Below are 26,176 nucleotides of genomic sequence, written 5' to 3'. Positions count from 1 at the left end.
ATTTCAAAGGGAGTCCACATCCCTGATGTGACCATCTCAGGCATGCACTCTGCCCCACCCACTTTCCGTTTAAACCAGGGTGGTGTTGGGGCCCGCCAAAACACACAGAGCTGTAAATGGAAACAGCTGTGCTGATTACTGCACGTCGCAGGTCACTGGGTTACACTTACACTGGGACAAATCTAGTGAACATACACTATATTGCCAAAAGTATTTGCTCATCTGCCTTCACATGCATATAAATGTTGGAGGAGAAGCCCTAGCTCACAGTGTCCACTCTGATTCATCCCAAAGATGTTCTGTTGGGTGGAGGTCAGGCCTCTGTGCACCATGCTTTATGCACCTGTAGCCATGGAAGTAATCGAAACACCCGAATTCAGTGGTTTGGATGGGTGAGTGAATACTTTTGATGATATAGTTTACCAAAAGTATATCAAAACCATTTTTAGATTATGTCCCAATTAGAATAATGTAAAACAGAGAAGGAAGCGAGCTAAAACAGCTTGTTTCATTCAAATATGAACTCAAGGGCTGCACCGAGACTTAGCAGTAAGGTAAACTGATTAATTTGAATTATGAATCATGTAAAGCCACTTCAAGAATAGAAATATGGAGTTTGTAATGAGCATAGTACTTTCCCCTTCGTGATTTTGAACAGTATGAGACGGCAGTTCTGTGGTTCAGACATCAGTATTTAATTTACATTATTCATAACATTTTGTATCTTTTTTTTTCATATCTGTAAGTGGGACAAAAAAGTGCAAATAATACCAAACATTTTTTGTTACATACAACACTGCGTACACTACACTATTGTGCACGACCAAAGTTAGAAACAAAATGACAGTGAGTCCACCTCTTTTAGGGCCCTCTTTTTGACCGAACCTCCGGCAATGCCTTTCACTTACATACAGTACATACTTACATAGATACAGATCATTAAGTGAGTGGCAGGAAATAAGAATCAAGTTTTTTTTTTTCTTCATAGAGGAAATGTTTACATTATGTAGGATCATATCACATTTAAGAGAAAGTGATGGCGCAAGCCTACTAAGACGAGCGTGTTACAGGAGGACAGCTATAAGAGTCGTAGGTCTACAGCTAGGAGGTGTCACATCTGTCTCCAATAAGCAAAGCCTAAAAATAAAAAATCCAAATTACATCGGCACACAGCTGTGAGGATGAGGTGCAGGTTCACCATAAATGCCCAGTAACACTTGTGGTCTTCAGTGCTGTGTTTAGGTGCACCCACCATGTTTCTTTTCTTTTTAAATCATGGCAAAATTGTACAATAGCTCCTTGGACAGCTATCACAGTCGTCACGGGCACAGTGAGAATTGTTAAGCTAAGATTTTCCAGTATGTGTTGATAAAAAAAAGGCATCTCTTGTAGATGAAAAACAAGGCTCAGAGAAAAGACACAGGAGAGGGAGAGCTGCTGCTTTACATAAATAACGCCAAGAAGGACAGAGGGGATGCCTGTAACACTTCCAGAAGCAGGTTCGTGCTGAGTTTAAACTGGTAGCCCTTAAAACATGATTCAGACAGTTATCCTCTGTTGATTAAACACTGTCATAGATCAGAGCTTCACCTCTATAATAAAGAAGTGTTATATTGTGTTGAGCAAATGATTTATTTACAACCATGGTGACACAGTTGGCTACACAATTAAAAAAAAAAGAAAAAGGTTGGCTATTGCAGTGGCCAACCATGGTTGCGATTGGCTGCAGGAGTTTAAGAGACATATAATTTATGTTTTTATACAGTATGTGCATGCTCGCATCAATTGTTTATATCTGTGTGGCTGTATCGGATTAAGTGAATGTGAAGCGCACTTTAACATGATAATAGTACCAACCAGTGTATGTGGGGGGGTTAGGAGGAGATGGAGAGCTTTACTGGTTTCACAGTCGGGAAGAGTTTTCATTGTGAGAAGTGAGAGGTGGAGTTCTCAGAGGGGGGGGACAGTTAATGGTGACACTCCAAGTGTTTCAGAGTCTGTGGGCAGTGTACACTCTTGATGCAGGCCGGAGTGTCGTGTGTAGCTGGTGGTTTGAGGTGTTATTTGATGATCTGAGGACAGTCGCTCCAGGCTTTGGCCTTTCGTTTGGCCAGAGCAAGCCAGGCCGGCTCTGTGGAAACCTGCGGAGAGTCACTGGAGGGGAAGCGCTTTGACACCTCTTTGACAGCAGGTGGCGACGGTGTAGAGTCTGCAATCTCAACTGCAACAACAAACATGTAAAAATGTGTTACTAATCTGTTTGCTTTCTATATCCCATTATTAAACTCATTTTAAAAAACAGATTAATTTTGAAGAAGAGCTTCTGGAAATAAAGAAATTTGCCTGACTAATAACAGCAACTGTAATCAGAATAACCAGAAATCGCAGAAAAAGAGCTCATCCTGTTGTTTGTGACGCTAATAGCTACTTAGTATATTCACTTTACTACGATATATGACAATTTTACCAGTGACAGAGCTCGGTAGAGTGTTGGCCTTCTTTAGGTGCTCCCGGCGTTCAAATTTTCCCAGGAGGCTCTCTGGTCTCTTGGGCTCCTCTGGCGTCTGAGGTTTAGAAGAAGGACTGGTGCTTCCACTTCCTTTGCTGTCTGTGGGGCTCACCAGTGTAACCTGCAAAAGAGATTTGGGATCCATTCAGAAGATGGACAGTATGTTACGGAGATCACGAGAAAGTGTGTAAACGTTTATCTGTGGGGCATACACTGTCTCGCTCTTTAGCTTGTTTTTCTGCCAGCTTGGCCTCTCTTTGGCTACGACGCTCCTCCCGGTTCTGCTGCTGCTCCCTGAAGCCTTTCTGCTTCTGAAGAGCCAGTGTGATCCACAAAGGTCCAGCCTCCTTCTCCTGGACCCTCGCACTGTCCAGTGAGTGCCTGCTCTGTAGGGATGGTTTTTCTGCAGATGAACACACGATAGATGTTGTTGGAAAGCTTTGATACTACAAAACACTATTTTTAATTTAACAAAACATTCATCTCAAAATCATATTCCAAATTTTTCCACAGGACCTTTTTTTCTTTCTGTCCGACAATGCGTGTAGGTTAGTAGAAAGAAAATAGCCATTTACATAAAAACTATTCACATAATTGCTTGCGGATTTATCATTTAGTCCCAGTATATTCACGGGAAGGCAGACATCTCTACTGCCAATATCACCAACTCATGCCAAAACAATCTAGATGGATAAATGGTAATTTGATTTAGGTATGGAACATCCTTTTAAGCAGTAAATGTTGCCAAGGTATTGGCAAATCAAATGGATTTGCATTATGTAGATGAGAAGATTGTTGCTTATGTCTCTTTACTTAAATAGGAAGCTACGGTCTGGAGATGCTTGGGGATGAAGCAGCTTACACAGTTTTGTCTAAAAGTATCAAGATAAGCTTACAGGTTCATCTAAAGCTCGTTATTTCACGTGATAATTTCAGCTAACTAACAAAGATGCTGACCTTTCCTGATGAGTTCTGTCTTTCTGTCTGCCTTTTCCCTCCAGGGTATGTTAATGGAGGGGAAGAATGACCTCTTCTCCTTGGGCTCTTCTTCCCCTTGGACATGACTTTGGCTGCTCTTGTGCAGCAGGGCTGAAGGTTCCTCACTCCTTCCGGCTTGCTCCTGGATGGATGAATCCACACCCATTGTACTCTCCACTGAATCATCACTGGGAGACTCATGAGCTACCTTAGGTAGTGGTGATGGGGGAGGTGTTGGGGCTGCACCTGTAGGCTTAGGTGATGTCACTGGTCTGCGGTAGAGCGGTGGCTTGGAAAACACTTTCTCACCCTCACTGTGTGGAGTCGGGCTGGTAGACTTAGTCAGTTTACCCCGGGGGAATGCAGGAGAGGCAGATGCATGTAAATACTTGCTGACCGCGCCTTCTTTCTGAGGTGACGTGGGGCTTGATTTGTCAGAAAAGACAGAAGAGGCATCAGAGTCTGGCTCAATGGGGGTAAGAGGCGAGGGGACGCCATCAAAGCTGTCCCCAGCACTGTAGCGCTTCTTCTTTTTCTCTGTGGACTGCTCGCTGTGAAAACGCAGAGAGTAGTTGGTCCTCCTCAGCTTTATGCCAAAAGGAGAAGGCTTCTCCTCACTGTCCTGGCCCTGCTCCTCTCCCTCCACTCTGCTTTCAGATGTCTCTGTTTCACTCTGAACCCTGCTCTTCGACTCTGCCTCTTCAGATTGAATTTCAGAACTGGGAACGAGGAAAGAAGGAAGGTCTTTGGCAAACATACACTCATCTGACCCTCTTTCTATGATGCGGACACTTTTACTTGTCCTGTTCTGAGGTTTACTTGATGGAGAAGGAGAGGCTACAGTGGGGCTTCCAGGTGGAGCAACCTCCTCTCCTGCTTCCTTATCTTCTGCACCAAACACCTCAGAGTTCCTATTTGAATCTCCAAACTTCTTCCTTGCAGGGGTGATGGAGAACTTGGCGCTAGCAGACATGGTCTTCCTGAGGTTCGTGTGGGCAAACAGAGGCTGTTCTTCAGCGCTGGACTGAGACTGGCTCCTGCTCGGCTCTGGGTACTCGTCGTACTTCCCCTCTTCTACCCCCTTGAATATCTTTGATCTGATGCTTGCCCATTCTGCCAGGACAGCTGCACTGGACTGATCGGTAGAGAGCACAGACTCATTGAGTGATTTGGTTTTTCCAGACTTGCGTTCTGGGGAAGTCTTGCTCTTTGTTGGCGGTGTTCCTTGGGCCTTTCTATCCTCTCCCAAACCCAGCAGGGACTTGCAGGCGGTGTCTTTGATCTGGTCTAAATTGACAGCTGTCCCACATAGCTGGGCGCCTGTCACTAGGATAGCTGTATGGGGGACATATGGAGATGCTGGCAGGTTGGGGGAGTCTGGTCCTTCAGAGGAGGAAGCCTTTGCTCCATCTCTTTGATAAGCGACAGCAGCGCTCTGGTGGCTGGAGGCCGGCGTAACAGGCGTCAGATTGACCTTCTGGAAGAGAATCTGTTTCTCACCAGAGGACACTTTAAAAGTAAATGGCCTCTGTCTCTCCTCCATCTCCCTCCAGCGTAGCTCTTCAGCTCTTCTCTTCATCTCTTGTGGATCAAACTTCCCATCAGCCTCCTCCAATGACATCCTTCTTTGCTCCTCTTCCTCCTTTTTCCTCTTCTCCTCTGCTACCTTTTTCTTCTTTTCTTCCATTTCCCACAACCTCAGTTTCTCTGCTTCCTCCTCTTTCTTTCTTTCCTCTTCTTCTACCAGCTTCCTCCTCCTCTCAGCCTCAAGCTCCTGCTGCCTCCTTGCCTCTTCCTCATGTTTCCTCCTTTCCTCCTTCTCTTGCCTCTTCCTGTCCTCTTCCTCTTTTCTCCATTGTTCTTCTAGTCGTCTCCTTTCTTCCTCTTCTTCCCTCTGCCGACGCTCCTCCTCTTCTCGCATCCTCCTTTCCTCCTCCAGCCTTCTCATGCGCTCTTCCTCTTGCCTTCTTTCCTCCTCCTCTCTGATCCTCTTTCCTCCTCCTCCCTGATCCTCCTTTCCTCTTCTTCTCTGAACCTCCGTTCCTCCTCCTCTCTGATCCTCCTTTCCTCCTCCATTCTCCTTCTTTCTGCCTCCTTTAGCAGCCTCCTTGCCTCCTCTTCTTCTCTGATCCTCCTTTCCTCCTCCTCCTCTATTCTCTTTTTCTCTGCCTCCTCTAGCAGTCTCCTTGCTTCCTCTTCCTCTCTGATCCTCCTTTCCTCCTCCTCCATTCTCTTTTTGTCTGCCTCCTCGCGCAGCCTCCTTGCCTCCTCTTCCTGCTGTTGCATACGATATCTCTCCTCCTCCAGTTCACGCAGCCTCAGCTCCTCTGCTCTCCTCTTCCTCTCTTCTTCCTCCTGTCTGAACCTCAGCTCCTCAAGCTCTCTCATCCTCCTCGCCTCCTGTCTTTCCTCCTCATGGAGTCTTTGTTTCTTGAAGCTTTCAGGGGACTCAACAGACGCTCTACGCTGGTCGTCTGTGGAGATGCCAGCTGCTTCGAGGTCATCTTGGACCAAACCAGGAATGGATACCTCTTGGAGGTCCTGGAATGCAAAAGTCCAAGTAGTGTCAGCTTTTTTTAACAATAACAAAGGGTGTCACAGAATAAACAAACATGCAAACCCACATTAAAAGAAACTCACCTGTGTGAATCGTCTGTGCTTGCGGGAAATCCTCTGGTTTTTCGGCTTGACGGAGAGTTTATGTTTGGCGGCAGCGTTGTCTAAGCGAGGAACTGATTGAGGGACGGCATCAAGGTTGATGGACTCAATCGTGCCGGTGAGTGGAAGAACTCGTTTGGACCTTGGAGACTTCACAGGGGGGCTGTGTGGTCCAAATGGCTGACCTCCCTGCACCTGCTTATGTCACAGTAAGAGCAATTAAACTACGACTTAAAGAGATCTCTGTAGACACAGTACACAGAAAGCAGAGGTGTCCGTGGTGTGATAAGGTTGTTTATTTATTTATGTGTTTATTTAATATTAATACAATCCCCTGATGTGGAGTGATATACCAGAATCACAAAAGGTTCTAAGCAACTTCTTCACATGTTTAGTGCTACCCAAGACTTAAACAGAACAAATGTTGTGTTAAATTAATCAAACTTAAAACAAACAAAAAACCTACCAGTCAGTCAACTCATACCTTTGGCTCTGTTCCTGGTGGCTCCGCTTCTACCTGGGCCAAAACTTTCAGAGGGCTACGCGGAACCTCTTCCTCATCTGAGCTGCCCTCATCTCCCTCACTTCTTCTCAGAGAAGGAGGCCTTTGGCCAAACTTTATACCTTGTGCTATCTGCCTCTGTGAGGATAAAAAGCAATTAATGATTACAACATATCTAGTTGGAGCAAAAAGAGAAGTGAGTGTACACCTCTGCACGGCCCACCTGCAGATTCCTAACTTTATCCGACACGTTTTCCTGGGACATGCTGTGATCCAGACCAGCCTCCTTCACCGGTTCCTCTGGAATGAAGATGCTGTCGTGTGAGAGAGCTCGAGATCCGATGGGATTCAACTCCCTGCAGGAGAAGGAGATTGTCTTCAGTGCTGCAGCGTGTCATCTGTCAGTCATTCATGCATTTATCACAAACTTGCAGCAGCAAAAAACTTTACACAGTGAAATGATTGACCCCGCAGTCCTGTTACAAGTCGTTACAGGTAAGCTCGTATTGTCAGTGAAGCCTTTTGCCTTTAAAGTCATTTCAAAGCACAGCCTCACCTTTGTCTTTACAGATTATGTCACCTTGCAGCATTTTGCAACCGCGTGATTTAACACTTTCATTTGTCTAGAAGTGAATAAGAAGCTGAGTTGCTTTTAGCAGAGAAAAAAAACAATGTACTGTTTTAAAAAAGCAACAAATTCCAACCTTTGGTAGTGTAGTGAATGGACAATAAGCTCAGTTTCTGTGTGTATAGTATAGATGAATACATGTTTTAAAAAAAAACTGATCCATGTACTAACCTCAGATTTTGATCGGACTCCTCATCAGATGTAACACCATTGCACACTTCCCCTGTGGAAAAACTGGTTTTTAGCTCTGCTCCATCAAAGCCCTCTCTCGCCTGTCTTTTCTTCTTCTTCCCAAACAGTCGTCTGAACGGCTGGAACTTGCCCTGTCGCCTTCTCTCTGGCGGTAGAAAGGAGAATGGATGACAACCACAGCCACATGCAATCACATCATTAATCTTTATATCTCACCCTCGGGCGAGATAACGAGCAGGACTGTGCCTATGAGCATATTCATTGTTACACGCGTGTACTTAATGAAATGTGTTTGACGGAGTTAAAAGAAAACGAAGAAAACAGCAGATGGAATGAGAAGAAAACCTTGGCTCTTTGGTTCATACTTGTATTTACAGGAAGTGTGAAAGATCGACACCACACATAAAAAATAGAGCACCAACAGCCAAAGCAATTAAAAAAAAAGGAGGAGGTCACTAGCTCCCCTACTTACAGACTGAAAATAAATGCACAACTGAAAGTAGGGAAAGCTCAGTTATCGTCACAACTCCAAAAGCTATTACAAACTAGCCACATGTGTGCAGCACTACAGTAAATATAAAAGTTCAAGGCTACACATATCACAGGTACCACTGGAAGATTCGCTAATCTATCAGTCTGTGAGGTAATCACTTCAAGTGTGTCGATTTAGACACAATAAAACAGGGCAGCTGTCATAAACCCTGCTATTGCTACCAAGATCAGTGCTGATTCATGAGGAAGTGTTTGACAAAAGCGAAGAATTTAACTTTGGACTTTCAGTAGGTATCTTTACCACCTCATCATTGTTCATGCCAGTAAGTTATAAACTCTTACACTAAACTTTCCCATGTGTAAACGCGAAAACGTGTCTGTGCGCTCTCTTCTCAGGATCCAAACAATAACATAACAATAAAAGTTTGCTTGAAAACATTTAACAGAACCTCATTGAAACAGTAGCTCGTGCAATTCGCGATCCATCATAATTCAAAGCTTATTGCGCATAAAAAAAACAAAACAATTATGATTCTGACCTTAAGCACAATTTGATTGAAGATGCATTAGATGATAATTGTGTTTAAGTGTGATTAAATCCTGACCACTACTGTAGCAGGAGAAGCAATTCTTGCTATTTGAACATGGACGGATGACACATTATGGCAGGAGCTCATTGGTTCTTCGGCTAAAACTGTAGACAAACAATTTAATGATCTCCTCCAAGAAAATAATGTGATTGCTTCCTGTTTTTTTTCCTCTTGGTTACCAGGATCAAATAGTTAAAAACAAATTACGAGAGTTTTGGCTTGCTTCAACTTCTGGAGTCAATCCAGTCACTAAAGACTTCCTGGATTCTTGCTAGATCCAGGAAGTTTTTTAGCAGATTCTTTATCATTGAGATATAGAGCAAAACTTTGACATTTTATGTGATATCATCACAAATACATACCTAACTGAAATTGGGAGACATCCCCTGATGTTCTTAAGCTAATATCACAAACTAATCTGGATCTGGATTCTCTCTCCTGATCCAGGGATTCAGTTTGTCCACAGAGTGGAGGGACTTTTCAGCCTTGGTTGAGGTGTTTCAACAAGTACTGCAGAACATTTCTCCTTCAAAACTACAGCAGCTACCCAGCTGTGTGTCTTACTTCTGTGTGTTTGTGTAGTTGTGAAGGTCCACTCCCTGAACTAAGTGAGTGAGGTTACAAAGCTACAAAGCTACTCTACACCACTGTGCAGACAGGCATTCTCTGGGCTCTGCGGGTATCCCTTTCAGTGCTATAAGTAGAAACCGGTGTGGGATTTCACTTTGCATGCTGCTCACTAAACGAAAGGCATGATGGGAAATGATACAGTAAACTAATTTCCCCACTCCTTGACCCTGAAGAACTCGAGGGTTTTTTTGTGTATGAAAGAGGACATGTTTACACAAAAAAATATTTTAGAAACTCAGTGTCAAGGGACAGATGTTTCCATCTTGTTCATCTTATATTTGACTCTGCTGAAGTCCCCCATCATTCCAAAAAAGATCTATATAAAGATCTATATATACACCTTATCTTTTTTACCTTGTCCCCTAGCTTAAATCTTACCTAAAAAACATAACCCTCATTTTCTTTTTGAAAAATGTTCACAAGTATCAGCCAAGATAAAAACTATTCCCATTTTTTTCTATAAAAACTTAAAACTACTGTTGTTTTTCTTCAAAACATGGATGTGACAGGGTTACCTTCCATTGTGATGCCCCAGATCCCAAAGAAGAACATGTTCATTCCTTTTCTTGCAGAGACTTCGAGACTTAGCTACTTTCATGACTTAATGTGAAGCTTAGCTTAAATCTATGGGAGAAACTGCCACCATGGCTCTTTCCAAATTGAATAATAATAATAATAATAACTAGCAAATCCATGGCACACAAATCAGCATTTTATATTTATTTGCTTCTGTCATAGTAATACTTAAGTGTAAAACCTGTAGGTAGATGTTTGCTTGTAAAGCAGTGAATCACCAGCAGTCATTGTCTTTGGTCAGCGATGATATTATGAAAATGATGAATGAGCTTACATGACTTTGTATCATATTTGTATTTTTTTTTCCCAGTTTCTTATGGATATAGCACATGTAGGTGCAATCTGTCATATGTTACTCCAAAGGCAAACAGGAAGGAACAGAAAACACCTTCAGACATTGTGCTACGAAACCGCCCTTCAATATAAAATAAATTTTCAACCTAAACAAATTTTTAAGTCAAGATTTGTAAAGGATTCAAGACAAAACAAGGTCTACTGCACAAAACATTTGTACTCTAAATAAATAATTTAATTATTGTTTTTAATATTGTGGCTGATCTGTGTTTCTGCTGCCTAACGTGGCTTCTTGTTATGTAATGCACCCTAAAATGACCAAAATGGAAGAAAATTGATAAAATCAATCAATCAATCAATCGAGACATTATGTCCACACGAGTCAAATGGATTTGGGTTTAAACTGTGCGTTTGATAAAATGGTTACAAAACACACATTAGAGTTAGATTAGTATCTAAATCTAACTCTGAGCAATACGCAAATCTATTAAAATCGTAAAATAAACAAGTATTAGGTATTTCTTATATTTGAGGAAGTGGAATAGGATTGATAACTAAAATCATGAGTCCCTGTATCTGCATCCAGACTGACAGCGCTGTCTTTGCTCCTGTCAACAGCTGCTGAGGTAGTTTAGATTCACAACACTGAAAAAAAAAAAAACATACGAGAACTTTCGAGAGGTCACTAATGCTTTTAAGTGTGAAACAGTTCATGAATTATAAATATTAATCTTAGCCGTTTAACTACTAGCAATTACCCGATAGCCACATTAGCGTGTATTACGGTAGCAGCTAGCGGCTATGGCTAAACCTTAATGTGAACGTTAGGTAGCAAGCGTTATCAGTCCTGCAGATCTGTAACGGTAATAAACAGCGTGAATTTGACAAAATAACCCATTTTGTTAAGCTAAAAAGTGTTGTGTTTCTCTTGAAGTCAAAGATTGAAGCTGATAAAAGCCTACCAGCAAGTAGACAGAAACGTTGGCAGCCTACCTTAACAGCTCTAATTGATGAGCAACGACATATGGAGGTAAGGGTCTAGAAGTACAGCACTGCCTCAAGCAAAAGTAAAATAATAAGAATATATAGTAATGACAACAAATTTGTTAGACCACCAAATGAAAGGTTTATTCCCAGCTGCCAGAAATCAAGCAATAATTTTTAATATTTCTATTAAGGTTCAACCACCAGTACATGCACAAGGTCCTCAATCAAAATTATGCATTTTAATGCTAAATTTTAATGCTGTGTTTTCCAAAAAGCTCATGACATAAAGCACATCATCATTATTATTAGTATTTTTTATTTATTAGGCTACCAAATTCTCACCTCTTCAACAAAACCTTCGTTTTTTTTCTACTCTTGTGTAAAGCGCCCTTTGAAAGGCACTATACAAATCTATTATCATTATTATTATTATTGTTAATAATAATAATAGTTACAGCTGTTAAGCTAGCGATTAAAACTAAATGCATTCCTGAACAGAAAAATTAGTTTTAACGGTTGAATGTTTAATTACTTTTTGATTTCTCAAAGAAGTCCAGTGCTGGCTCAAATTTGGGTATTAAAACAAGATTTCAGTTTGCTATATGCCTAATAAAAACATGAGGTTTTTAACAGTTTTCTACAATCTTTGTGTTTTCTTGTTTTTTATGACAAGTGGTCCAATAATTTTGTCATACCTTACAGTTAAAGTAAGCAGTAGGAGTGTGGTGGGAGCAGGTGGATATCTGGAGAGTTGGAGGCTTGCTCCAGAGAAAAGAGGAATTAAAGACAGAATACATGTGTGTTAGTGGGAGGGAGATCTGTAACAGTGGATTCAATTCAATTCCATTTAATTTTATTTATATAGCGCCAAATCACAACAACAGTCGCCTCAAGGCACTTTATATTGTACAGTAGATCCTACAATAATAGATACAGAGAAAAACCCAACAATCATTTGACCTCCTATGAGCAAGCACTTTGGCGACAGTGGGAAGGAAAAAACTCCCTTTTAACAGGAAGAAACCTCCTTCAGGGAGGGGCGGCCATCTGCTGCGACCGGTTGCGGTGAGAGAAGGAAAACAGGATAAAGACATGCTGTGGAGGAGAGACAGAGATCAATAGCAGTTACAATTCAATCCAGGAGGATTCAGGGTCACCTGGTCCAGCCCTAACTATATGCTTTAGCAAAAAGGAAAGTTTTAAGCCTAATCTTAGAAGTAGAGATAGTGTCTGTCTCCTGAATCCAAACTGGAAGCTGGTTCCACAGAAGAGGGGCCTGAAAACTGAAGGCTCTGCCTCCCATTCTACTTTTAAATACTCTAGGAACAACAAGTAAGCCTGCAGTGCAAGGGTGAAGTGCTCTAATAGGGTGATATGGTACTACAAGGTCATTAAGATAAGATGGGCCCTGATTATTTAAGACCTTGTATGTGAGGAGCAGGATTTTGAATTCAATTCTGGATTTAACAGGAAGCCAATGAAGGGAAGCCAAAACAGGAGAAATATGCTCTCTCTTTCTAGTCCCTGTCGGTACTCTTGCTGCAGCATTTTGGATTAACTGAAGGCATTTCAGGGAGTTTTTAGGACTTCCTGATAATAATGAATTGCAGTAGTCCAGCCTGGAAGTAATAAATGCATGAACTAGTTTTTAAGCTTCACTCTGAGACAGGATATTTCAAATTTTAGAGATGTTGCACAAATGGAAGAAAGCAGTCTTACATATTTGTTTAATATGTGCATTGAAGGACATGTCCTGGTCAAAAATGACTCCAAGGTTCCTCACAGCGTTACTGGAGGCCAAGGTAATGCCAGAGTAAGAATCTGGTTAGATACCATATTTCTAAGATTTTCAATAACCTCAGTTTTATCTGAATTAAGAAGCAGAAAGTTAGTGGCCATCCAGGTCTTTATGTCTTTAAGACATTCCTGCAGTTTAACTAATTGGTGTGTGTTATCTGGCTTCATGGATTGACATAGTTGGGTGTCATCTGCATAGCAGTGAAAATGTACACTATGTCTTCTAATGATACTGCCTAAGGGAAGCATATGTAATGTAAACAGAAACCTCCAAAGGACCATTGGACTCTCCATTTACGTGCAGAAAATTGGAGTCGATTTGATAGATATGATTCAAACCACTGCAGTACCTGTAATATCTGTAATACCTACAGCGTGCTCTAGCAGGACAAGCACAGAGATGAGTCTACTGTCAGAGGCCATAAGAAGATAATTTGTAACCTTCACTAAAGCTGTTTCTGTGCTGTGATGAGCTCTGAAACCTGACTGAAACTCTTCAAATAAGCCATTCCTCTGCAGATGATCTGTTAGCTGTTTGAGCTGCCAGTAGTAGAGGAAGAAAAGGTTGATGAGCTTCAATACCCGGGGTCAAACATCAAAAGCAAGAGACATGAAGAAGAGAGTGCTAGCAGGGTGGAGTGGGTGGAGTTGAGTGTCAGGGGTGATTTGTGACAGAAGGATAGAAGCAAGAATGAAAAGGAAGGGTTGCAAGGTGATAGAGACACCTGCTGTGATGTATAGTTTGGAGATGGAGGCCAAGCTGAAGATGCTAGGAGTTTCGCTGAGAGTGACCAGGATGAACAAGATTAGAAGTGAATATATCAGAGGGACAGCTCAGCTCAAGTGGGAGTTAAAGAGGAACGAGTGAGATGATTTGGACGTGTACAGAGGAGGGATGGTGCAAAGATGGTGGAAAAAGGATGTTGAATATCAAGGTGCCAGGCAGGAGAAAAATGAGAAAACCTGAGCGGAGGTTCATGCAGAGGGTTAGTGTGACTGTGAGATGGAGGCAGATGATCAACTGTGATGACGCATAAAGAGAGCAGCCGAAAGAATAAGATACCTTACAGTTACAGCATTTTTTTGCACTGCGCCAGACAGCTTAAAAAGTGTTGTCACTGATGTTATCTTTTTTTTTTGTGCAATACCTTATGTTTTTGTCATTTGTCCCCTGTGGTTTTTCAAAATAGAATCAAATACATTCCTTTCTATCAGTATTGAGTGTAAATTTCCACTATTGTAACACCCTAGTTTGGAATCAGGTTAAATTTGGTAAAAAACAGCTCACTGAATGACAGAATAGTGGACTGCCTAATCTGTGGATAATCTCAAAGCAGTACTTTTGGGATATATTACAGAGTGATTATGAGGAGGCCTCTGATATTTTTTATCTTGGCTTTGTTTCTTTTCATGCCATTCTTATGTCTCTTTTTGATCAAATTGGTGGCATCGACCTGTTCACTCTCAGTGCAAGTGCAGCGACTCATATTATGGGTACGACGGTGATGCTCTGTTTCCCTGCAGCACGCTCTTCCAGCATGAGGGCCAATCCAGTGGTACAAAGCTCATAATACACCGCCATGGGCATGCTCACACACTCATGCATGAAACAAGGCAGGACACATTTTTTCTGCAGAGAACAAGACTGTGCAGCAGCACAACCTATTTTTGAGGGTTACGTCTTGCTTCCCATGTGCTCGCAATGCAGGATGCTTTGACCCTGGTAATCCAGGATTCAAAATCTTGCTGCTTTTTCATTCTAGCCATTCGATCTGGGATTGTTTCACATCTGGTGAAGGTAAAAGACGGAAGCAGAACAAAGCAGGAGGAAGCAAGCTAAAAATAACTATTTATGCAGTATGCAGTCTGTGATCCTTGATCCATAAATGTAAGGGGGAAACCAAAACACAGCAGCTGTGTAATATTCAGGTGATAATACCTTTTTTTTTTTTTTTTTTAAATTTAAGTGTTTATTGAAGTTAAACCTGAAATAAAATGTACATCACTTGACACATACCTTAATTTTAAGACTCACTTGGTGAATCCTGTGTTAGCCACCCTTTGGTCAGTGCCTTTTTACATGCAGCCAGCAGCACACCAAGTATTTATCTATATCCAACTTATTTTCTTTTATTACCATTTTCCAAACCTCTAGTGTGGCTTTTACCCATGGATTTCCTGTTTTAACAATCAAGTCCTGTAGAGTTTTATCTGCCAGAACTGCCTGTATATGCATATCGGTTATTGTTTTGCATTCAGTTTCCTTCCATGCTGCTACATAATGGATCACACCAGTGCAGCATTGCTGAAATATAGTACTTTTTGTAAACATGGTAGGCCCCTGTAGGGCTGTTCGATATAACGATATATATCAGATGACGATATAAAAACATCTATTGTTTCATTTTACGCTATCGTTTGTTTCGTGGTTTCTCAAAATAAACTGTTTACGGCAATATTTTTTCATCGTTTTGATGGTCACTGTAGTGGCTATATTAATTTCTTAAAGTTCTCTCTTTCTCGTATATTTAATATAACCACAATACGGATGGACAAGCGCCTGTTTTTATGCGTTGCGGTTAGCAACAACGACGGTAACAGCATCGCGTGTCCGCTTGTTTATGTTCCACATAAACCTTTCACAATAAAGCTCAAGAGCCTGTTGAAACCTTTCAAAATAAACTGAATCACATGAAAGAGCAGATTATTTACGGATGACAAGTAAAAAAAGAGCCGTCGGGTGCTAAAAAAAATAAACCTTAGACTCAAACGTTAGAACAGGCTTTTCCCCGCAGCACGCCGTGTAATAAATACTCACAAAGAAAACGGCGGCCGTTACAACTTATGTCTAAAAATGTATCGTTTCATGCATCGGTTAAAACACTCGACTCCAGCTACATGACGCGCAGCTGGAAACACTTCCCGCAAGTCGAGCTGCCCGAGATTCACAGAATTTACAGAAAATGTTACATTTTTGTGATTTATATCATTATCAGGACGATAGAATTCTTATATCGGGATATGAGATTTTGTTCATATTGCACAGCCCTAGGCCCCTGCCACCATGCTAGGAAATAGAAGTATAAGATGTCCACTCTTTCCTTTTCCTAAAATAGGAATCTGTGGCACATAGTGGACTTGGTTTTTAATAAAGTGATTGATGCTCAGAATAATACAAACACTGCAATTCTACATGTATTTGGAAACCATATTAAAGACAATAAATATAAAATAAACTACTTTTAGACTCAAACTTTTCATTTCTATCTCATCATAACAAAACAAGCAGTGCCAGACTAAAACTAAAACTTGCTATATTTCAGACAGAAAGGGTGTAAGCCATAGAAATGTCTTATGTAACCCTAGCCCTCATATGTAATACAAAGTGACAACTTTTAATGGTAAACGTAATGCTCTGCAGCATTCACAGTTCACAATAATCCCTATTTATCTTATACTGGGCCTCATTCCCCTCGTTTAAGCTAACTTTCTCCTGATTGGTTGCTTCTTAAAAACAACACTTTGAAGAGCAGGCAGGAGGGACTTATGTATGGAAGCCCGTTTCCGCCACTAAAAAAAAAAAAAAAAGCTAGTATCCATAACTCGAAATTTCGAGATAATAACTCGAAATTTCGAGAAAATAACTCGAAATTTCGAGTTACTTTTCTCAAAATTTCGAGTTAGCTCTGTCAATCAAAAATATACGTGAATGAGGTCGCTTTCTTGTTACCCGGAAGCATATGGCGCAGGACCGCGCACTCAAAAACGGATCCCAACAAATTAAAGTATGTTTGCTGATAGTAACACCATGTGATTCAGCTAATAACACATCATTTGTGAAGCCAGGCTGAAAACACTCAGCAATCTGTGCATTCACGACTGGATGTAATACCGGTAGCTTAGCTGTAGCATTTGTAGCTGAGGGCTTCAGCTTCCGGGTAACATGGAAATGACGTCATTCACGTAGATTACTGATTGGCAGCGCTAACTCGAAATTTCGAGTTGCTTTTCTCAAAATTTTGAGTTAATATGTCGAAATTTCGAGAAAATAACTCGAAATTTCAAGAAAATAACTCAAAATTTTGAGTTATGGATCCTTTTTTTTTTTTTTTAGTGGCGGAAACGGGCTTCCATACTTATGAGCTCAAAACCAATTATGTTGATTTGAGATGACTATATGAGGAATATCTGCTGTCACTTACATCATAGTGAGCCAAAAGTGGGGAAAAGAATCTGCGGCAGTTTGAAACGTTTAGCTGACAAGAATTACATGTAAATTAATTGAAATTATTTATTCAAAACATAGTCATATTTAATATATATAAGTTTAACCACTAATGCAGAAAATATGAAGCATCACAGGTCCACTCTAATAGTAATATTAATACTGACATGAGAATAAGAAAACCTACAGTGTTTCTTTTATATCGACAAACTCCTCAAGCTCCAGGTTGACAGGGCCCTGGTGACAACACTTTATCTCTCTTTTATTGAATTTGAACTCACTTTCCAAGCTGTCATTTGCAATCAGTCTCTCGAGATCAAACAGAAAACATACTGAATAAGGTGATTAATATCTGCAGCAAAATAACTGGAACAGCACTGAAAACCCTGCAGTTACATAAGAAAGCAAAACCCATCATGTCTGATTGTTCCCACCCTTTACATCATCTCACACTAGTACATTCCCTAATGTCCGCAGCCATCTCTTCACTAGACCCTTAAGATGAAAAGTTTACTCCCATATATAATCTAATGAGTTATTTTCCTATTTTTTCATCTTTTAAATAGTTGGTTTCTTCAGCTCTTCTTCAGTTTTTTCCTGTGCATTTCTTTTTTGTTGTTGTTTTTGTTTTATCTGTAAGCTTCAAACTGCTGTAAATGAATTACCTGATCGAAGGCTGGGAGATTCAAAAAACTACAAAAAACCCAACTAGTGTCTAATCTTTTCAAATGTTTTTATGCTTTTATAACAACAGCAAAAATATGCACTGTCTATAGCTGGGCAGGTAGTATAAAGTAGAGTTTTGTAGCTTTTTTACTTAAAGCATCAGCAGAGCAGTGAACCATTAAAGCCATGGTTTTCATCTTACAGTCACTAATAAGCGGTATGAAACTGATGAGGGACATTTTTAAAAAATATTTCTCAGAATAAGCAACATTCAAAACTCCCAAATTGCCTATAGAGGATGGGGTTTACAGCCACTATAAACTCCTGGACATGTTATTTACAACCAGTTTCAAATTGTGATCGCTGCCAGGAAATAGTGCATGCAAAAAGGGCATGATAATTCTTTCATTTTGTGTCCATAATATTTTATTATATACACTTATTATGCCTTTTCAGCTCCCTTTCCCCCTCATTCTTGGTTCTATCTTTGTCTGAAATGTGACATTTTATCTGCTCTCACTTAAAGTCACCTGTAAGCTGACTGGCTGCCCCTCACAACTAAAAGGTTTGCACTGCATGTTTGTAAGATGACCTTATTAGGGATATCCAGTCTCACTGACATCACAAAGATCCAAGAGTAAAAGTATCCACCACTGAAACAGCATATATGTCAAATAGTCGAATCTGTTAACATTATCATTAAGACAGCTATCGATTATGTCCACCAATAAATGTACAGAATCTGTACACTTGCAATTCCTGAACACAAATGTGTTTTCATGATGTTTTAACATTGATGTGTTACTTTGTTCAGTTTGCACTATGCTGTACTCACTCTCCATGAGGGTCATCGTGACCCTTGCAGGGATCACAGACAAGCAAGAACAAGGCGATTAAAGAAGTCAGAATGTGGACACACCACACCACAAATGAAGTAAATCTCTTCTATGAAGTCAAACCCATCACCACACCATGCAGTTCTTAAAGAGACAGTAAAAAAAAAAAAGGTCATGATGCGATGAACCTAACATGTTTTTTTAAAAGGCCGTCTCTTTAAGATGTCTATAAAACTACTTTACCTGGGCCTTTGGATTCGGTTACCTCTAGGACCATGTCATGCTTAGTTTCCATGGTGTCCGTTGCTATGATCACTGCCCACCTTGGCTGTGATGAGAGAAAAAAGGAAGTGAACATGGGGATGCTGCTATTAAGATTTTAATTCAGGGAAAAGGAGGAAGAGGAAAGGGCCTGTGCGCTTTCCATTTTACTCTCATCAGAAAGGTCGGCTTTGTTAGCTCTTGCAGAATGGCTCTTGTGATTGGCTTTCCTGGGGTATGATAAAAACAAGATGAGCTCTCTGAAGTCTCTCTGCTGTGGCTGCAAAAATAGTGATTAAAACCCCCAACAACTCAGGTTTATCCAAAGTAATAGTTCTCAGCTAAGATGCAGGTATTATAAGTTGCCTCATAATTAGAGATCCACACAAACCACCTCTTATTTGCAACTCCTAAACTGGCAGGAACCAACACACCACAGATGGCTTCCTGAACCCTGAAACCCCAGCGTCCTCTGGTCAACACCTGTCTGCAGCACGCCGGCCGAGCCAGAGGTTTTCTGATGTACAGCAGAATGTGTGTTGTGTTGTAAAAAACCACAAGTGGTCAGGATAAAACCAGAGAATATCAGAGACAGTACTGAGAGAGCTGGAGAGAAGCCCGCTGCCTCCAGTGGGATCAGCATGTCGTGGGCTTCCTTCCTGAGTGTGACAGAGCTGCACAGACTCTCTCAGAAATGTCTCGCTCCAGAAAAAGGCTCTTTGTCCTGTCTGACTCCAGCCAGCACAGGACAAGGAGCAAACAAGCATGTTTGGAAGTAGGAGTGTGAACACAGACAGAGAGAGCGTGTTTTGAGGAAAGAGACTGCATGTGTTTGTGTCTATAAACGGAGATATTGTGGAATCTTGTTTTATTGTTTGTCTGTTTGGCTGCTTGTGCCAATGTTGAGAAAGTGTCTGTGTGCCGAGAAGCGTTTATGTGTAGTCCGATTGCTGCAGAGGACAGAGATGGGATGAGAGAAGCACGAGGAGCAGCCATGTGCTCTACAGAAGCAGAGAAATGCCTTTGACAAGGATACAGCTGCATCATAGTATGGCGGTGGCATAACACGATGCTGCGTCTCAGCGCTTTTGAACGACTCAGCAGCTCAACATCCTTCAGGCCAGACAGCTACCAGAGTCCTGATGGCATAGCTCAGAGTTGTAGCAGCTATGTGCCATAATCGCACAGCACAGGTAGCTTGCTGACAAAGCAGACAGACGAACGTGTTGGAGCTGTGTTAACAGTTTACCTATTTCAGCTGCGCAGCTCGAGATGGCTGCGCACCACTGCAGTAAAACCTTAGGGAACATCGATCTGCCCTTTTGCACAAAGCTCGTTTTACCCAGATGAATGTTCCTGCTGCCTCCGCTGTGTCTTTGGGAGAAAAACGGTGAAATAAATACAGTGCAGTGACAAAACAACAGGTCTGGGTTTGTTAGGTGTATAAGCATCAGGTGTAGACTGAAGAATGGGAGCATGGATTGGAAAGTGAGATGGTAAGCGATGGATGAGGAAGGAGATGCAATCCCAAGATCTGTTAGGTGCCCTTAGGGTTTGGACTTCGATCGTGTCTCAGCCTATACTAATCATAGAAACAGGCAGGGCCAAAGGAGACCGAGAACGTACACAGAACAAGTGCTTATCACTACAAATAGACTGAAATGGTTCTCTAGGTGCACACCTGCATATGTGCAAACACTGCTCCTGGTTCTCCTGATGTAGTTGTTTTAAGAACAGTTGCACAGAGCAGCACAAAGTGGCAAGCAATGATAGTAAAAGGAGCATGCATGTGCACTTGCTATCTAGTGCACCCTATATTGGTTAAAATAAATATCAGTGGCAAAGCAAGTGTAATGGTGTAATCAGTTCCTCATGTTAAATGTTTCTATGAAGTGAGCCGAAAGCCACAGAAATGACAAAAACTGCAGTTTGCGGTGTGGCAATTTGCAGCCATGATAAAATCACCAGTTTAACAGAATTAACATCACATTTACAGCCTGCTACAAAAAATAGCTTTGATCTCTATGTGTAGTTTCCCCTTTCTTAACAATTGCACTTTTCATAAAGCTTTGACAGGTGTGCCAAACAGACAGACAGCAGCTGCCTGCTAGGCCTCAACTCCACTGATCTGAATAACTGAATACGACCTCGCTATTGCGTTTGTAGCGTTGGCGCCTTTTGAAGAATTTTTAATGGAACTATCGAGCAAATGTCATGGTCCACTAAGAAGTACAGCTCATCTATGAAGTTTGTGCTTTAATTTTGGTGAAGGAAATTCTTGTAATTTTATTAGTTGCTGTTACATAGTATTAATTAGCAGGTGGCTTTCCATGTACGTATTTGCTGCACCCATATGGGTGCAGCAAATATGCAAATATGGTTCCAAAAAATCCAAACAGCACCAGCTAGTCAGACGTAGGCTGTATAGGTGCATACCAAAAACAAAGACACCTCTTACAGTGGGGCAAAAAAGTATTTAGTCAGCCACCGATTGTGCAAGTTCCCCCACTTAAAATGATGACAGAGGTCAGTAATTTGCACCAGAGGTACACTTCAACTGTGAGAGACAGAATGTGAAAAAAAAATCCATGAATTCACATGGTAGGATTTGTAAAGAATTTATTCGTAAATCAGGGTGGAAAATAAGTATTTGGTCAATAACAAAAATACAACTCAATACTTTGTAACATAACCTTTGTTGGCAATAACAGAGGTCAAACGTTTACTATAGGTCTTTACCAGGTTTGCACACACAGTAGCTGGTATTTTGGCCCATTCCTCCATGCAGATCTTCTCGAGAGCAGTGATGTTTTGGGGCTGTCACTGAGCAACACAGACTTTCAACTCCCGCCACAGATTTTCTATGGGGTTGAGGTCTGGAGACTGGCTAGGCCACTCCAGGACTTTCAAATGCTTCTTACGGAGCCACTCCTTTGTTGCCCGGGCGGTGTGTTTTGGATCATTGTCATGTTGGAAGAGCCAGCCTCGTTTCATCTTCAAAGTTCTCACTGATGGAAGGAGGTTTTGGCTCAAAATCTCACGATACATGGCCCCATTCATTCTGTCCTTAACACGGATCAGTCGTCCTGTCCCCCTGGCAGAAAAACAGCCCCATAGCATGATGTTTCCACCCCCATGCTTCACAGTAGGTATGGTGTTCTTGGGACGCAACTCAGTATTCTTCTTCCTCCAAACACGACGAGTTGAGTTTATACCAAAAAGTTCTACTTTGGTTTCATCTGACCACATGACATTCTCCCAATCCTCTGCTGTATCATCCATGTGCTCTCTGGCAAACTTCAGACGGGCCTGGACATGCACTGGCTTCAGCAGCGGAACACGTCTGGCACTGCGGGATTTGATTCCCTGCCGTTGTAGTGTGTTACTGATGGTGACCTTTGTTACTTTGGTCCCAGCTCTCTGCAGGTCATTCACCAGGTCCCCCCGTGTGGTTCTGGGATCTTTGCTCACCGTTCTCATGATCATTTTGACCCCACGGGATGAGATCTTGCGTGGAGCCCCAGATCGAGGGAGATTATCAGTGGTCTTGTATGTCTTCCATTTTCTGATGATTGCTCCCACAGTTGATTTTTTCACACCAAGCTGCTTGCCTATTGTAGATTCACTCTTCCCAGTCTGGTGCAGGTCTACAATACTTTTCCTGGTGTCATTCGAAAGCTCTTTGGTCTTGGCCATGGCGGAGTTTGGAGTCTGACTGTTTGAGGCTGTGGACAGGTGTCTTTTATACAGATGATGAGTTCAAACAGGTGCCATTCATACAGGTAACGAGTGGGGGACAGAAAAGCTTCTTACAGAAGACGTTACAGGTCTGTGAGAGCCAGAGATTTTCCATGTTTGAGGTGACCAAATACTTATTTTCCACCCTGATTTAGGAATAAATTCTTTACAAATCCTACCATGTGAATTCATGGATTTTTTTTTTCACATTCTGTCTCTCACAGTTGAAGTGTACCTCTGGTGCAAATTACTGACCTCTGTCATCATTTTAAGTGGGGGAACTTGCACAATCGGTGGCTGACTAAATACTTTTTTGCCCCACTGTATATATGTATGCAAAGATATAATTTGCTAGGCAGTTGCATTGAAAATGCTGCAAAAGGCGCCAGGGTCATAAACTGTTGACACTTCTAGTGACTATGGCTTATCAATACCTGCTGGTGACTTGTACTACAATCTTATTTTGATTTGTTATTTTTTATTTCAGTCTTCTATATCTGTGGACAGACGCACTTACACCTGCTAATGCAGTGGTTTTACAGCAGCAGGCTGGTTTTCATACAGACCATCCAGTCGTCCACTGATGGATTCAGAGTTAATTACAGATCATTTGACTTCTACTGTCACAGTCAACTTTAAATTTAACCTGAATATCTAAAGATGATGCAAAGTATTTCATCAAATTATTTGTTAGCAGTTTCATTATTGTCAGGGCTGCACATTTTCACTTGCATTTAAAGGTGGATTAACCATTAGCTCCATGCTCTAAGCTGATTTCAGTCCACATGTGTCTTTTTAAGCTTTTTTTGCAGCTAATTTTAATGCAAATCTCCCCTCTTACAACCTTTGTACCACACTTGCTGTACAGGGCTTAAGGAAGACAAACATAAACATCAAAACACCAACATGTGCTGATGCTGTTTCTGCTGCCATGAAACCAGAGCCCCATGTGAGTTAGTGAACATACTCAGTTGTGCGAGTTAGATCTAAACCTACTTCTGCCTGAGTTAGAGCTAAGGCATAATCTACTGACAAAAGATAAAAAACTGCCATAAGGAAACGTTCTTATGGATGATGCAGTAGCACCGATATTTACAACCTCACTTCCAAAAAATGTTGGGTACAAAATAAATACAGCGATTTACAATTCTCATAGACTCATATTTTATCTTTGATAGACTATAGAAAACGTACAAAATTTTCAAACTTAAGACATTTTACTATTTAATGAAAAAATATTTAACCCATTTTGAATTTGATGGCAGCAACATGTCTCAAAAATTTTGCAACAGAGGTAACAAAAGACTGAAAAAACAGGTATAAAAAGAGCATTTTAGAGGGGCAGAATTTCTCAGAAGTAAAGATGGGCAGAGGTTCAATCTTCAAAAACACTGATCTACAAATTGTGGAACTTTTTAAAAGTAACATTGCTCAAAGTAAAATTGCCACAACTTTGAACATGTCATCGTTTACAGTACACAATATTATTAAAGAGTCTGAGAAACTGAAAAAATCTCTGTGCGTAAAGGACAAGGCTGAAAGTCAATATTGGACACTGCATTAAAAATGGACATGAACTCAGGAACACCTCCATAAATCACCTGTGAACACAGCCGTGCATTCCACTAATGCAGGTTTAAACTTGTATCATGCAAATAAGAAGCCATATCTGAACATGATCTAGAAAAACCACTGTCGGCTCTGGGGAAAAACCTCTGTTAAAACTCAGTTTAATACTGCTGTGTGTTCAGATGAGGCAAAGATTACATTTATTTTCAGACTAAAGAGGAGGAGGACAGTCCAGTTTGCTATCAGCACTCAGTTTAAAAGCCTCTGATTGTAAAGGGGTGCAGTAGTCCTTGTGGAATTGCAAAGGCATCATCATTGCTAAATGCTTTTTTCTTATTCTTAAAATGGTAAATTTTCTCAATTTAAACATTTAATATATTTTCTATGTTCTATTGTGAAAAAATATGAGATATGCAAATCTTTGCATTCTTCTTTTATTGGCATGTTATGCGCATTCTAACTTTTGTGGAACTGGAGTTGCACATGGCATTTAGAAGACTACATACAGCTTCATGAGGATGCACCTGTGCACAGTAGTGCTTGGAGCTAACATTACTGTACTGAAATTCTCATAATGCCAGTGCTGACAAACTAACATGATGCAGGTAGTCAATATCATTGACCATCTGGGGAGTATAACTGCCAGTATAGCTGTTAACTGACTGTAACTGACATTTCTCCATGGACCTCATTAATGGTCTTATTATTAACTTATTGCCTGAACTCCGCAGCCATAAAGCGTAGTGTTGAAAAACCTTAACAGAAGCACTAAATGTACAGTTTGGTCGGACAGGTCTGGAGTAAACACCAGCTGCAGTGTTCTTGGTATTTGTCCCCTCCTTTGAAAGCCAAAGGCTGCGTGTGGTGTAACAATGGATTTAGGAGTCACGTGCAACATGTATCACATGACCGTGGTTATATTTTCCACATTAGGCAAGTGTTAAGTGACTATGCTTAAGTTTTGCAAATAAGCAAAAAGCCCCTTTTCTCCTGCCTGACCATCTCACACACTAACATCATGACTCAGCATATTTTATTAGACAAATAACATACAGTAACATTACTGCACATAATAACCTTGTACAGCATGAGCAACATGATAGGTGTCTTTCAAGCAGAGAGAGACTGTCTACACCAATCTACAGCTTAAGTCAACCATCAAACAGCATAGAAGAGGCAAACCTAACTGTGTGCTCAAGATTGCTTTCTTACCCTTGTGAAGTCGCTTTGTGCGCGAGGGGATCTGTGAGTGTGTGCCTGTTCCACCTGCCTGCTGTCACTTTGGATCTAGGGCATTACCTGGAGTCAGGTGTCAAATGCGGTGAGCACTCGGTTGTGTGCGCATGTACGTCCATGTATGTGGGCGCACGGGAGAATGACTCGGTAAGCATCCCTTGATATTCTCACGCTGATGAGAATATTATTGTCCCTGTGAGGTGACGTCATATGATGAAAACTCATGTCAGTTTTGGCTCATGTGTGTCAGAGAGTGGAGCACACGCACAGTCTGAAGGGAGGAGGTGTGTCGGTGGGTACAGGGGCAGTGAGAGTGCCTAGCGAAGAGAGATGGGCGTTCTCCTGTGTCTGTTAGTGCTGCTGTGCTGAGGAGGCACAAAGTGACACTTTGTTTTCCCCGCCAGATATCCAGTGCAGGAGAACAGAGTGGCATTCAGCATTTCAACTGGCTGATGCTCATAAAGACTTTCTTTGTGGGTTAACTGCAATCATGGATGCACATGTGTGATTATAAAGGTCTGTAATGCGCCCCATCACAGCTCCCTAATAGTGTTATGGTCACAAATGTCTGTAATAGACTAGTCTGTGAAGCTCACAGCCTTTAGAGCTATCCAACACTATCCAACACACACAAGTCAGCTTGTGGAACTATTTAGTGGCTTTTTTTAAAGTAAATATCCTTTTTTAGGAGAACAAAAGGAGCTAATTGCCCTCAATCCTTTTTTTTACATTTATAATAATGTGACGTGGTACCATAATGGCTGAGAGAATCACCACAGTGTTACTGTGTAATAAGGGCTATTCCCCCCACT

The 26,176-nt window shown here is 41.3% G+C and overlaps 1 protein-coding gene across 1 annotated transcript; it reads right to left on the bottom strand.

Moving 5' to 3' along the window:
• Positions 1-9: 9 nt before the first annotated feature.
• On the bottom strand, positions 10-18,861 carry cracd (capping protein inhibiting regulator of actin dynamics). Its single transcript, XM_080876811.1, is given in 10 exon segments — positions 10-2,221; positions 2,468-2,630; positions 2,722-2,912; positions 3,467-5,476; positions 5,479-6,028; positions 6,128-6,340; positions 6,630-6,785; positions 6,871-7,003; positions 7,447-7,612; positions 18,804-18,861. Coding segments are annotated over 10 exon segments (3,795 nt in total). The 5' UTR covers positions 18,856-18,861; the 3' UTR covers positions 10-2,060.
• Positions 18,862-26,176: the final 7,315 nt, after the last annotated feature.

Source organism: Rhamphochromis sp. 'chilingali', assembly GCF_963969265.1.
Source record: "Rhamphochromis sp. 'chilingali' genome assembly, chromosome: 3".
Taxonomy (NCBI): domain Eukaryota; kingdom Metazoa; phylum Chordata; class Actinopteri; order Cichliformes; family Cichlidae; genus Rhamphochromis; species Rhamphochromis sp. 'chilingali'.
The sequence above is the reverse complement of the archived record's forward strand: the minus strand, read 5'-3'. Positions and strand labels throughout refer to the sequence as shown.